This window comes from Neophocaena asiaeorientalis, unplaced genomic scaffold (assembly GCF_003031525.2).
Source record: "Neophocaena asiaeorientalis asiaeorientalis breed wild unplaced genomic scaffold, Neophocaena_asiaeorientalis_V1.1 scaffold421, whole genome shotgun sequence".
NCBI lineage: Eukaryota > Metazoa > Chordata > Mammalia > Artiodactyla > Phocoenidae > Neophocaena > Neophocaena asiaeorientalis.
The window spans coordinates 592,867-608,457 of record NW_020173273.1 but is presented as its reverse complement, the minus strand read 5'-3'; the positions used below and the strand labels follow the sequence as shown (position 1 = coordinate 608,457).

The window sequence follows — 15,591 nt, the reverse complement described above, 5'->3', positions numbered from 1 at the left end:
TGTTTTAAATATGTCTCATGGAATTTGTGGACAGAAATGTATGAGAATACACATTAAATGTCATAGAAATTTACATGTGGAGGTATGCATAAAGTTCCTACTAGTCTATATATAAATCTACATTAACATTTTATTTATTAGATATATCTGTGTTCTGTATTTCAGAGATGATTGACGCAATGAAGAAAGAACAGATTTTTTGGGTTTCTGTATGTCTGCTGCTTAGTTGTGCCTCTGCCCCTCTTAATGCTGTTCCTGAGGAAGGTGAAGAACATACAAACATTACAGGTAAAATGTTAAAAGCATTCATCCTTTTAAGCTAGTCAACGCTCTCAATTTTAATCCAAAAATTTAATACATTTTTCTCCATCTTATAGAAAAATCAGTTTTTATTGAAGTGACATTTTTCCAAAATCTTAGTCCAAAAAAAAAAAGTCACTTTAGCAAGGAAGATCTCTTTTTTCTCAGACTATATATTAAATACTGAAGTACCTCTGAAAAATTGCAAGGAGCAAAATGATATAGATACAACTCTCTATGAACCTAGATGTCACCCTTTGTCTGGGAAAAGTATGAGAAGGAAAAGGAAATTACAAACATCTGAGGTTTCAGTCATTCTCTCCTTCTTGCCTTTATTCCTCAAATAAAAACTTCTCAGATGAGTCCAAAGTAAGAATCTAGTCAAGCAGAATACCAGAAGATCTGGGTAACAGAAGATAGTTCTAATCCCATAAAGATCTGTGTCTAAAAATAAAATACAGTTGACCCTTGAGCAATGCAGGGGTCGGGGTACCAACCATCAGTGAAGTCCACATATAACTTATAGTCAGCCCTCTGTATCCATGATTCCTCTAGGTCCTGCATTCTGCATGCAGATTCAGCCAACCACAGATCATGTAGTACTATAGTATTTATTACTGAAAAAACATTTTGTATAAGTGAACCCATGCATCTCAAACCTGTGTTGTTCAAGCATCAACTGTTTTAACAATAAAACAATAGAACAAGGAGGAGACTGTGTAGTGATCGTTATTATAGATTTATTTCATTCTTAAAAGTAATATTTTGTGGCAAATTAGTAAATTAGTGATAAAAATCTCATCATTGTTAATAATGAGAGACTGAACAAAGTGATAGCTTCTATTCATTTGTATATATGTTTATGATGTACAAAAGATTTCCATAAATACATTTTGATTTCATATCTCCAACAGCTCTTTAATGTGATTTTGTTCCTTGTACTAACCTTTGATAAAGATTGAATAAATATATCTTATGTGCCTGAGACTCTGGTAGGTGCTAGGGAAGAAGTGATGACTGAGACCAGGTTCTCCGAAATTTCATGGTTTCACAAGGGAGACTTTAATGTAGACAGATTATTTCAGTGTAATGTGGTAAGTGAAATAAGAGGCATGCATAAGGGTGCTGCCGTTGATACAAAGAAAAGGGGGACTCATCTAAGCTTGGCTATCTGAGAGCTTGGCACAGGGAAGTGGCCAAATGGTACATGCTACATCACTTCAGCCTGCACCCAAAAATGAGACACTGGGAGCAGATCTGAAGGTCTAGACCAACTGGACGTACAGCTTGAAGTCCATCTGCCCAGGCAGGCCCAGCCTACATCAGCCCCCAGCTGACCGGTCGATAAGAAGCAAACCCAGCTGGGATCAGAAGGGCCATTCACATCCTACCCATGAATGAAAAATAAAGGCTTATTATTATATGCCACCAAAAAATACATATATATTATTGGGAAAATTTCCTAAAGATGGAACATTATTTGATAAAGTAAAAACCATTATGTGCCTTATGAGAGTAGGAATGTGGGCACTATGAGATGGACTCTAATTCTTCATTCCACTCATTTTTCAAAAGGGATGGCTAAAGTTCTAATATTCTGGAGGTTGGGTAGAGAAGGAATGCAGAGGTTACAGTAAGTCCCAACAGGGCAAAGCAGGCAATTCCGTCTTAGAAAGTGGGAGGAGAAAGAGTCCAAGTGTTCCTAATATTCACCTCCTCCAAGCTCCCTCAATTAGGCTGAGAAAATGCATGCCAGTTAACCAGGATGTTCCTGAAACTGTTGCTACTGCCACAGTCAGCCAAGAAACCAGAATTAACCCATCAGTAATTAAACCCAAGTTTAAAATCTCTGGGTAAATCCAGACCAAACCCACCTGGATAAGGAAATATTTTGATCTTAAAGCTAGACTTGAAGACCACTTAGCTGACTGGCTGCACAGTCTTATGCAGTTTTGGTTTTCTTTTGTTTTGTTTTTAATTAATCTTGTGATAGCATGATCCTGTGTCTGTATCGATTCAGTTTTGGAGATACCATCTATCACATTATGCCAAGGTCATGCCATCATTTTATAGATGTATGCCATTTCATTGAAATACTGTACTAGCATTTTATTGAAAAACATTACAAGGTTTTACGGCTTCTCTCACAAGTCAATAGTAGACTTTTTAAAATTAGTTCAACCAGCAGGGAGGATGAAATAGAGAAACTTTTTGATAAGATAAAAATGATTAAAAAATAGTGGTGATAAGGTTTTTTTTTTTTTTTAATTCCTTTAGACTGGTAGAGACAAGATTAGCAAGGAACACTTAGAGAAAGGCAAGTATGTTTCATAACATTTAGAATCAGACAGACCTAAGTATGCATGTGTAGTTTGTCACATAGCAGCTTTGCAAAATTAGATGAGTTTATGTAAACTCTCTGACTCCCAGTATCCTAATCTATAAGTAAGTGATCTAAATAACTAGATTTAAATGGTTGTTATATAAACTGCATAAAAGCATCTGGCATATTTCCTAGCACAGAGGAGGGAGAGTACACGTCTGTGTTCTTCCTTTCCAGAGAAATCAAATATTTTAGTTAGAGAGTCAAGTAGCATATATATAGATAGTAGGTTAACCATAAAGCTCTAGGTTCCCAAACAAATTCCAGGAGAATGAGGATTCTAATAGTCAAGAATATGACACATCCCCAAATATTTCATGAGCCTTCCATTCAACATCCCAGGACAGGAGGAGGGAAGACTGAGATTTTAATTCTCAGACTGTGAGACATAAAATATTGGGTTGGCCAGAAAGTTCCGTAAGATATGATGGAAAACCCCTAACTTTTTGGCCAACCCAATATAAGAAATTAATTATGAAAATAATTACATATAAACCATAATTCTGTTTATCTTACTACATCAGATTAAAGTCCTGTTACCTTGTCTTGTATGTTTTTTCCAGTTTTATGGCCTTAGGTAGATCCTTGTCACAGTCAACACTTTCTTCAAGTCTCGGGAAAGTTACCCCTGATCCCCTCAGAAAAGCTTAAGTATCTTATTATACACTTACACAGCATCCTGAACTTCTTGAATATTTATATAACTAAGTCTTTAGTGTCCGCATGCTCCATGAAGGGGGGGGGGGGTGGTCACTGCCACCTAATTTACTATCATATCTGCCATGACAGCACAGTGCCTGACACATGACCAACACACGATTGTTAACTTTTGAAAAGGTTTATCTAAATTAAAAAATCAAAACAAGACAAACTTTCATCCCTTTTTAGTGGCACGGCAAGGCTGTGTGTCCAAAGGGGCCACCTGATCACTCCCCCAAATCAGGAATGCTGTGCCCAAGTGCGAGGTTGCAAGGTCACTGCACAAAAGAATATTCTAATATAGGATTCGCGTAAGAAATACAATAAAATATGAATGGTAAAAATGAGTGACTAGATAATAATTAGTAAAATACATTACTCAAAGTTAATTCTTAGTGTTTTCTTTAGGAAATTGCTATAAAATCATTACCTGCTTTCATCACTGAAACCATTTTTAATTTTTATAAAGTAAAGTTTAGAAAAATTTATTGAGTGGAAATTGTAAAATTAAATCTATGTGCTTGACTTAAATGCCAATTAAGGAATCTCAGTCACACAGATCTGTGATAATATCACTCAGTTATTAAGAAGGTGAGCAGTATCCGGTATAAAACTATCTGAGGGTCAATTCTGAAGCCATCACTTATGGTGTGAACTGAACAATTAATTTTTGCAGTGCTCTTTTATAATCTGTAAAGTGGAGATAATAATGCCTAATTCAGAAGGTTGTTGTGATCGTTAAATAATATAATTGCAAAATGTCTGGAGCACAGTAATTACTCAGTAAACGTTAGCTGTTACTACCAGGACGACTGCTACAACTATGGTGTAATATCCTTTGTTTGTGGTGCACTGCCACCACCTGGTGGCACTATTACTAAATAGCAGGTTGAAAATAAGATGGTATATCCTTAATACAGAAAATGTAAAATAAAAGATTTGGCATGATGATAAGGAATATCAAATATATGAAAAGTCAAAAATGCGGGAATAATCAATGAGAAATAATTTGATATAAATTATTGATTTATAAGACATAGTTTCCCTAAGTATACAGTATTTGGCAACTCAGGTAAAGCTGTGTCCTACAAGTGGCCTATATTAAAGGTGCCTGTCTGAAGCACTGCTTCAATGATTTGGTGTCTGTAGAGTTCTAAAGTAACATTAACTTGGGAATCAAGGCCATCATATTGTATGAGAAGTGCTATAGGAATTTCTGAAATAATGGTATATAGCCATAAGTTATGAAAATGTCAGTTTTTATTCTAGCTCATTTCTCAAAATTATTTATGTGACTTCTGAGATTCTAAGATCTGCTCCTAAGAGAGGATATTTATAGAACTGATAGGTCAAATTTTTGTCAGCCCTACAAAAATGTATATAGAGCAGATAAAACATAAAGTGCTAATTCAGTGACACATTATGGGTCATCTCTCAGTCAGATGCACCACTTAGGGTCCTTGAAGCTTTCTAACTTCTCACAACTTTTTAACAACTCAGAATGCCATGTATAGAATTATCAATCTTTAAGTAAAGAAAGGAATATAAATAGCATTCACAATCATGCATAAATGTACTACTCAGAAAATGCTTTCGCTTATTTTTGAATTCAAATTGACAGTTGTAACTTCAGTGATGAAGGGAAAATATATTTTTTATGTCATTATTGTTTATATACAGATATATACAATACTCTAAAATGTTATTATATATTATTAATTTCTAGAGAAAAGAAGTACTTGTGTGTATAATTTAAGAAAATTAATTATTTGTAATTTATAATATTTAACACCTAAATTTTCATAACTAGGGAATGGTTCAGTGTAGTATGATATATACATACATGTATGAATATAACTATTCTGTTGCTTTTTCTTTCATGAGGATTGGAGTCATGTACCAGCCCTGATATTGTTGCTTTTAAAGAGTTGTTTTGTATGTAAAAAATGACACAGCTGTGGATTAGGGAGACATCTCTACTTATCTGTAATGTCAACACATCAGTTACCTTATAACTACTACTCAATTCCATATTGGTCAACTGGTACAAGTTTAAGCAACATCTATAACAAGAGTCTAGAAAAAATATTTGATATTTTTCCTTAAAAGTTGGTTAATAATCAACTATTAAAGTTTAATAAAGTTGGTAAGACCTGTCTCATTTGATGAGTTTATATATTTTATCTAACTTTTTGATAACTTTTCAGTTTCTTATATCAGCCTATTTTATCACTGTTGCACTTCTCCTTAAAATTAAGATGTATTAAAAATGAATGAAAAGGGATGTTATTCTTTTATTTTTACCTTGTAGATGCTGAGTTGCCACCGTTGAAACTTGTACATTCATTCTGTGCATTGAAAGCAGATGATGGCCCATGCAAAGCAATGATAAAGAGATTTTTTTTCAATATTCACACTCAGCAATGTGAAGAATTTATATATGGGGGATGTGAAGGAAATCAGAATCGATTTGAAAGTCTGGAAGAGTGCAAAGAAAAATGTACAAGAGGTAGGTTTCTGGAGACACTTATTACCCAGAAACCTTTAGAGTTATTAGATCTAATCATAGATTTGATCATTTTAGAAAAAACGTTAAAACTATTTTAACATTCCAAGGAATCTTTTTCACTTTTTTGGCTTTAATGTTCAACTACTGTTTTTCATTTTTTTGTATCAGTCATTATAAAATATAGTAAGCTTATTGTCCTATACTCTTCCCCATAATAAAGAGGGAAGAAAACCCTTAAGTTTGCAGAACAGATTTTATATCTGCAGCAAATTAAGTGTAATTCAGCCTCCTTGGGTAGCTATGAGTTCACAGGAAATAACCTGTTATTCACAGTGACTTAGACTTTCCTTTACCAATACAATGATCTCATAGTTGTTTCCCTGTCAAGATAATGAATTAATCCAATTTGAGGTTCTCAACAGCTACTAATTAGAAAATTATAGAAATATATATATGAAAGTAAAATCCTTCTCTTTGGAGCCTTGGAATAATGTAGAAAATATCATCCCTGATGACCTATGAAGACCTTACTGAACCCAACTTTTCATAGTTTTACTAAGTTATAAGGTTTAAAAGCATATCACATTCTACTATTAAACTTTATTGAACACTTTTATTCTTTTAATCATGTTAAAACAACTTTTTTTTTTCAAATTCTACAAATTACAATGTTTCATGTGGTTTTCTCTCTTTAGACTGAGATAAATTCCAAACAATTACTCGTCAAAATTTTGAATGTTTTTATCTCAGTTTTATTCTTCTGAATTGAGAGCTACTTGAGAGCTAGAAAATCCTGAGTTGTCTTTATTTCTGCAGTTTCTAGTCCCAAATTTCCCCACTGCATGTTCTTAGAGCCAGTTGAATTAAACTGTAGGGCTATAGCGATGGTATCTTTAGTTAACACTGGTGTCTTGTTTTTTGCAAAGCAGGCAGGTCTGCATTTTCACTCTGATAATGCTTTCCTGAACAGCTTTTACAAAACAGCCTTGGCATCATGATGCTCTCGGCCTATGGGAAAATCTCAGTGTGGTAAAAACAGAGAGCTTTTCTCCTCTGTGACTGTTGTATGCTCCAGAGCTGGCAGAAAAGAATTGATGTGAATGAATTTTTTTATCTCAGAGCGCTTATTTCCCTCTTTCCTCTCCATAGATGTGCTAGAAATGTTACTAACACAGATTAGGCAGTTCAGTGGTTCTCTGTAGTACCTTTGGTTTTTGTGATTGCCTGGTCATTTTCCCTTCATCACAGATTTCTATACCCTGTTCTATTCCATACTGTGCCAAGTATCCTTTTGTACTGAGTATCACTCAGGTTCAGCACCTTGGCTAGAGGCCTGGTTGCCTCATTCTTTGTAATCCTCACTTTTTCATGTAGCAGCCTACTTAATTTCATCAACTGGCCTCTTTCCTGAAATACATACCTATTTAGTTTTTATAATTTACAAATCTTTTATTTCACCATTTTGTGAGAAGTTACTCTTTTCTTTAGAAATTAATCAAATATGATTTTGTTCTTCAGTGAATGCCCTGCTATAATGTTTTCTCAAACATCATTACTACCTACCATAACTATATGTCTTTTGCCCCCATCTCCTCATTATCTCTTCAAAAGTCATTGATATTACTGTTTGAATATCTGAGTGTTTTATATAGTAAGCTACTGTTAAGGATATAGATGACATAGAAGAGTTACTAAGCTTTTAAAAAATCACCTAAGGAGAAAATTCCATCTTCAGCTGTGATGGAGTAACTGGAGCTGAACTTTCTCTCCTAATGTAAATAACTAGAAAACTGGGCAAAATATATGAATCAGCTGTTTACAGACATTGATCAAAAGGCAGTGCAGGATTGTGATCTCTGAGAGATGGGAAACACATGAGGTGAACCCTCTGGTCTCCCCAGCAATCTGCATGAAGGCACTTCAGACCACAGTTAAAGGAGGGAAATACCAGCACAGCATGGTGGTCTCCATGGTGGAGGATGTGGGGATTGGAGACTGGTAGACTGATGTGGCTGGGTTTTGAGGGACAATATGTGAGAGAGAATGGACATATGTAGAGAAAAAGCTAAAAAATCTGGATAAGGGTCCCTTTGAGTTTGTTACTGAATAATAAAACTGCATGCACTTGGTGAAATTCCATGAGTTTGAGAAAGTAATTACAGGGATTTGTAAGTGGAACAATTCCCAGAGCTCCCACATGACTAGGAGAAATTTTACATTTAATTTAGTACTAGGACTAAATTAGACCTAGAGTAAAAGCTACTTTAACCTTGTCATAGTGAAGCTTAAACCAAGCCTTAAAAGTTCCAGGTGATCCACAAGTAACTTAACTACTTGCCAGAAGGCACTTCTTTAATGGAAGATGGTAAAACATTCTTTAACGGAAGACAATAAAATCCAGCAGCCAACAGCATAATATTCAAAAATATCTATAATCCCCCCTGCCCAGAATACTAAACATTTGAAGAATAAGCAAACTGTGATCCATAATTAGGAAAAAAGTGCTCAATTCAAACAGAGAAATGACAGAGGTGACAAAATTAGTAGACAAGGACTTTAAAATAGCTATTATAAATATGGTAAAGGATTTAAAGAAAACATGAACATAATAAGGAGAAAATGGAATATATAAAAGAGAACTAAATGGAAATTCTAAACCTGAAAAATTCAGTATATAAAATAAGAAATTTTCCAGATGTACTTAAAGCAGATTAGACATTACAGAAGAAAAGGTCAGTAAACTTAAAGACAGAGCAATAGTAACTGTTCAAGATGAAGGACAGTGAGGATAAAAAAAAAGGCTAAACAAGCAAACAAAAAAGAATATAGCCCAATAACCCATGACAGGAAATCAAGAAGTCTATCAAAATGTGTAATTGGAGTCCTGGCAGTTGGGGCAGGAGATATGTGAACAAAAAAATGGCAAAGAATTATCCACATTTGATGAAAACTGTAACTTGTAGAACCAAGAACACTGACAAAATCCCAAAAAAAAAAAAAGAATAAAGAAAAGTCTACACAAATGAATATAATAATCAAATTGCTGAAAATTGTGGATACAAATAAATCATAAAAAAATGAGAAAAATGATACATGAGGGAATGAAGATCGAAAGAATCCCCAAGTTCCCATCAAGAAACAATTCACAAGAGAAGAAAATGGAACATCTTCTTTGAAGAGCTAAAGGAAAAAATAAACTGCCAATTAGTCATCTAGATCTATTAAAAATACTCTTATAATGGAGATAAACACTTTTTCAGATTAACAATGTCTGAGAAAATTTATTGCCAGCAGACTTGCACTGTGAGTAATAGTAAAAGATTTAAAACTAAAGCACACAGGAAAGGAGGGGGAACATATGAGATTACTGTTGTAAGGTTCTGATACTACAGATGAAAGTGGTATTAATTACTTGAAGCCAAATTGTCATGAATTAAAGATGCATATTAAAATTACATTAAAGTTTAATGGTATAATCACTCCAGTTAAAAGGTATATAGTAGACAATATAAAAAAAATCACGAACTAAGTACGTGTTGTCTGCAGGAAAGACGTTTTAAAAATACAGACACAGAGAGGTTAAAAGTGAAAAGATGAAAAAAGATATACCATGCAAGCACAGATCAGAAGAATGATTAGTAAAAGTAGACTATAGGACAAGGAATATTGGCAGGAGAAAGGGAAGACACATTATAGGAATGAGGGCCAATTAATCAAAAAACCATAAAAATCCTCAGTGTCTATGTGTATGCCTCAATTACAGAACTGGAAAATTTTCAGAGAAAAAACTGACAGAAGTGAAAGGAGAAATATGATGTATATCTTATATATTAAGACTTAGAAGCTGAATTTTTGTTTTATTTTGGAGACCTTCGAGAACTAATGCTTGTAAATTACCATGCCTGAGAATAAAGTCAAGACAAATATTTCAGAGAATAGGAACTAAGGATGTGTTTAGTTTGATATGTATGCTCAGCTGTCCTTTTGCATGTAAAGCTGTTTTATCAGTTGTTTCCAAATATATATAATCTCGCATGATGTATTTACCTATGTAATAATAGAGACATGGTAACAAAGTTAATAAGGTAGAAAAAATTAAAATATAGTTTGTAAAATGGTTTCTAAACACATGGCTTTCAAAATGTTTGTCTTTTGGTTTAGTTGCTTTTTTCCCATAGCCTATACAAGAACAACATTTTATTTGATTATTATTTTTTGAAAAATAGGTGTATGTAGTGTGGGAATTCAAGAATTAGATGAAAGAGATCAAATTCCCACTTAGCTTTTTAGCTAGTCAGCCTCTACAGCAACTTTTAAAGGTTCCAATAGGTATGCTGTTTATATTAATTACTATTTTATTAGTTGAGCTAACTGTGACTTGCGGCTTTTCATGGGGATTTACATGGGAATTTTCTCCACAGGAATTAAAGAGCATGTAAATACTTTTTCCATTCTCTTTATTTTTAAGTTTATTTTGTGTTTTATTTGTTTGGAATAGTGAAGACTTACCCAGTAACAAGAATATTCTGTCCATAGAGTCTTTTCCCATCTACTTGGAAAATTTTCTAGGCTGACTTCAACAAATATGAAATATAAAAGTTAGCATTCAGATTTTACCCTCCCCTTTCCCAACAGAAAACAAAAAGATGAAGAAAGAATAGGGCAAAAGAAATTTTTTTTTACAATTGTTTAAATGTATCAGGTAATTATGAATTAATTTTGATATTAATTAATATTCATGATGAAATATTAAAATGTGAATTCATATACATTGGAGTTCAAGGAATTACTAAAATAAGAATTAGTAAAACATGCTCTCATTATTCCTTCAGACATCATTAATAAATGTTCTGCATAAATCTAGGAAAATATGATAACTTGGATAATTTGCTGTAAACCTTATCTATCTTTTCAGACTGTAACTGGCATAAAAATAAATTAAATAGGGTATCCATGGTTGTTACCAGAAAGGAACAAGTTCTCTCTTTTAATATTGCATGAATATTGAAATCAAGCATCTCTATGTTCCTGTTCCGTGGCTATTGTCAGTAGGTAAAACAGAGCAAAAATGATTACTCAGCTCTCTAGTCTTATATACTGTTTATATGTATATATTCTTTCCCTGCCTTCATAAATTAAAAATGTAACATAATAATTGTACATTAAAATATTTTAATGTAAGCTTATTATGACAATCCACCATCTAAAAACATTAATTGGGGGTTGGTTATTTACAATAAAAAAAAATCAGGTTTTCTTAACATTTAAAATACAATTAGAATTACACACACACACACACACACACACACACACACACATCTTTTTTAAGACTGTTGAATAAAACATAGTAAAGCTCAAAGGGGAGATGAACCACATCACCTTATCATTCGTAGACATTTTACTCTCCAAAGAATAACCTGCTTGATCACTGGCTGAAAGGGGCATTTAAGCCAACTCATACTCATATTCTCTCTCTCTTGCCTCTCTCTCCCTCCCTTTATGTCTCTCTGGCCATACAACTAATAATAAGCTGCCTTGAACAAAGCTTTTCTCTGTAAAACAACTGATTATACAATAAATCAAATATCACTTAGTTTTCCTAATGTTTATGTGAACAAATCAAAATTTTACATAATATATCAATTTGAATTTCATTATCCTTTAAATTAGAATTTAGAATCCATACTTGAAATACAATGGGTCAAAGACAAGTAGCATTCTAGTTCTCAAGTGGAGTAATTCCAATAATTCTATGAGATTAAACTAAAAAATACATCACAAATAGCATTTGCTTCATTTCTCCTCTGTAATTGGAAATAATAATGGAGCTTGTAATTGGATTAAGATAATAAAGCAGAAGAAGGAATCGGGAAAGGAGGTAATTCTGGTTCCTTTCACCCCTACTTCCATTCCTCTATAGAAATGATCTGTTTTTATAGGCAAAATAGGCTGTTTGAATTACTTTCACATTTCACATTATTTTAATAAATAACTATTTAATCATAGATATTTTGAATAGCAAACTTAGTTCACCATGAATTATTATTTTTGTAAATGTGTTAGAAAGTTTTAAAATAGTTTTTGAGACATTATTATATTAAAATGTAGGTGACTTCATGGTTATACTGTAATAATTTAATCTTTAGAGCAAATAAGAAATTTATTTATTGACATTCTGTATAAGAATAATTTTAGTAGTAATAAACATATCAGCCTAGTTTGTTAAATTGAAAGTCATAACATTATATTATAAATTGTAGTAATTGATACATATATACTGTTTTACTTGCAGATTATCCAAAGAAAACTAGAAGGACAAAGACAACATTGCAAAAAGGTGAATATTCATTTGTATGCTCATTAGTAACATTTACATAAGGCACTTAGCAATTCAATTCTTAGCTTTCTCTGCTATGAGATTCATCATAAATCCATGTGATCTTTGAAATGGTGTTTTGTTTCAGTGCATATAATGAAAACGTAGAAATAACATACATGATATTTGGTAAGGGAAGACTTCAAACACTGTGTTTACTCATTCTAATTCAGTGTGATATCTGGTATTAGATCAGTAACAATCCAGAGCCATGCACATGCTATTTTAACATCCCCAAAATAGTGATTTAGATGTTGCTCTTCTTACTTTATTTCTCAGATCTCTAATCCTTTCATAATCTCAGCATTGGGTGGCTTTAGCAAGTTTCATCCAGTATTACCCTGAATATATATATGCCTTTGAGTTGTCAACAGCCTGTATGCAAAAATAAGTGGAGATATTTAACAATAAATAATTGCTTTTGTCAACATTATTTAGCATTTGCATATTTTTGATTTTGTGATTTAAATTATTTATAGTTTTTAACTAAAAAGAATTACTTTTTGGTGAATATAATATATCAGTACAAGAAAAATGTTACAAGAGATGAAGAAAGACATGCTCCTTTTAATAAAGGTCTAGAAGCTGACTTTGCTCAATTACCATTCACAGCATTTACATTTAAATGAGAAAATATTGAACAAAAAGATCAAATTATTTAATTCAGGACATGAAAAAGCTACATAATTCAAAGTGAATTTTAGTTTTACTAACTTTGATTTAATTATGTGGGAAAGAGCTGAAAAATTCTATAACTCACTGATAAGCTTAAGACAAACTACTGTCCAGAATTTCAATCAAAAGTTATAAAATAAATTCAGCAAAGTTTGTACAAACAACATAATAAATGTATTTATTTATAAGTTTTAAAATAACTTCTATAAATATTGAATTAATTTTTACAAGTGTTCAATACTTCAATTAAATGAAATTCTTCTTATCTGTAATATCAAAGAATACAGCATATTTATAAATAGGGTTTTTTTGTCCATCAAGTAAAAGATGATATCTTCAACATTTAAACATTAGTATATTTTTTTTCAAAAATGTAGATTTAGGGGCTTCCCTGGTGGCGCAGTGGTTGAGCGTCCGCCTGCCGATGCAGGGGACACGGGTTCGTGCCCCGGTCTGGGAAGATCCCACATGCCACGGAGCGGCTGGGCCCGTGAGCCATGGCCGCTGAGCCTGTGCGTCCGGAGCCTGTGCTCCGCAACGGGAGAGGCCACAACAGTGAGGCCCGCGTACCGCAAAAAAAAAAAAAAAAAAAAAAAAAAAATGTAGATTTAGGAAAAAATTATATGCAGGGGAAATTTACTGGAAAATTATGCTACTTAATTTATATTTAATGATTCAGAATTGAAACATTCTTATTTGATATTATATATGAAAGTTAGAGAGTAAAGCTATGGATACTATTCACATGTGTAAAAAATGTTCAGATGCTAAAACCAATCCATGATGAAGACCTTTAAGCATATTGATTTGAAGTCAACTTTGTGATATGCTTCCTAACATCACATCAGAACAGTTATAAAGACAATGGGGATTCTTTACAACCCTTTTGGGAGAAAGTTTTCTTTAAGACAATTGCCAAGTATGCAGCCTCAAACAAAAGTTAGTAGTGAAAATCATGTGGTTTGTGGAAGTTGGCATATATCTTAAAGCCTGCCTTCTGGGTTTTAACTGAGCATCAATTTAGAGCAAGGATTGTGTATGCAGATTCAATACAAACGTTAGAACTTTATTTATCTGAGGAATATTGGGAATGAATTTCTTAATTTGTGACCGTAGATATATTAAACTCTAGGCCTAAGCAGAATTATTTTACAAGTATGCAATTTCAACTCCTAAAATAAATGTATGTCCTAGAATGGGGCCTCGTATAAATATGGCAACTTTCAGTTGTATAATTCCTTAATCATATTTTCAGAATAATTTGTTACTGTTTTCTCTTCTTTGTATGCAATATTTTTTACCTACTCCCTTTTGTTAAACATAGAATTCTTGTATTATTTGTTAATATGATTTAAAATTTCATAAATACATACTAAGACCTAAACAAATCAAATTAGTGATCGAATGTATTTTTCTTTCTCTTGTAATACAGTATATTATAAAACTTTTTTAAACAGCTTTATTGAGATATAATTCACATGCTAAACAATTCAGCCATTTAAAATGCACAATTTACTAATTTTAGTATATTTAGTATTGTGCAACCATCAGCATAATCAATTTTAGAACATTTTAATCACACCCCCCCCAAAAAAACCCTCTGTAATCACTAACAGACACTGCCCCATTTCTTCCGGCTCCCCCAGCCCCAGGCAACCATTAATCCACTTTCTGCATCTATAGATTGGCCTATTCTGGATGTTTCATAAAAATGAAATCATATAATATATGGATATATAGATATATATGGATAATATATGGATTTCTGTGTCTGACTCATTTCACTCAGCATAATGTTGTCAAGGTTCATCCATGTCGTAGCAGATCTCAGTACTTCATTCCTTATTATGACAGGATAATATTCCATTATATGGATAGACCACATTTTGTTTATCCATTTATCAGATGATAGACATTTGGGTTGTTTCCACCTTTTGGCATTTGGGAATAATGTTGCTAGGTACATTAGGGTTCAAGTTTTTGTGTGCACATGTGATTTCATTCCTCTTGGCCTAGACACCTAGGCCTCGGTGTGGTTCTAATAGGCATTCCTTTTAGAATTCTGAGTGAAGTTGAACATCTTCATGAATTACCTGTTTAAATCCATTGCTTATTTTACTGTTGGGTTGTTTGAATGTTTCTTATTTGTGATATTGTGATTTATAATAAAGATATAGTCGGTCTTCCTCCTGTTGTCCCTGGCCCAGAGCTCAAAAAACCCTTGGAATTTCCTGACTTGAGCCTTAAATGTATCTTTTGTTATGTTAATGATGTGACTTCCGGGACGTCTCCTCAGCTGGGGGGACTGCTGGTTGCCAGGGGAGCCAACCCCTTGATTAGAGGGTTGAAACTTTCAATCCCATCCCCCCTCCACCACCTCCGGAGAGGGGAGAGGGGCTGGAGGTTGAGTTCAATCACCAATGGCCAATGATTTAATTATTCATGCCTGTGTAATGAAGCCTCCATAAAAACACAAAAGGACGGAGGTCAGGGAACTTCCGGGTTGTTGAACTTGGGGAGATTCGGGAAGAGTGGATGCCTGGAGAGGGAAGCTCCGCCCCTTCCCACATACCTTGCCCTGTGCATCTCCTCCACCTTGCTGTTCCTGAATTATATCCTTTTGTAATAAACTGGTGATCTAGTAAGAAA

The 15,591-nt window shown here is 33.4% G+C and overlaps 1 protein-coding gene across 3 annotated transcripts in view; it reads left to right on the top strand.

Annotated features, from left to right (window-relative positions):
• Nucleotides 1–15,591, top strand: part of TFPI (tissue factor pathway inhibitor) — a 70,683-nt gene that overhangs the window by 32,895 nt on the left and 22,197 nt on the right. For all 3 annotated transcript variants that reach the window (XM_024746065.1, XM_024746066.1, XM_024746063.1), the window contains exons 2-4: nt 166–288; nt 5,694–5,891; nt 12,184–12,228. In XM_024746065.1, coding sequence (XP_024601833.1) covers nt 168–288; nt 5,694–5,891; nt 12,184–12,228 — 364 coding nt within the window. In that variant the 5' untranslated portion in view covers nt 166–167. The remainder of the gene's footprint in view (nt 1–165; nt 289–5,693; nt 5,892–12,183; nt 12,229–15,591) is intronic.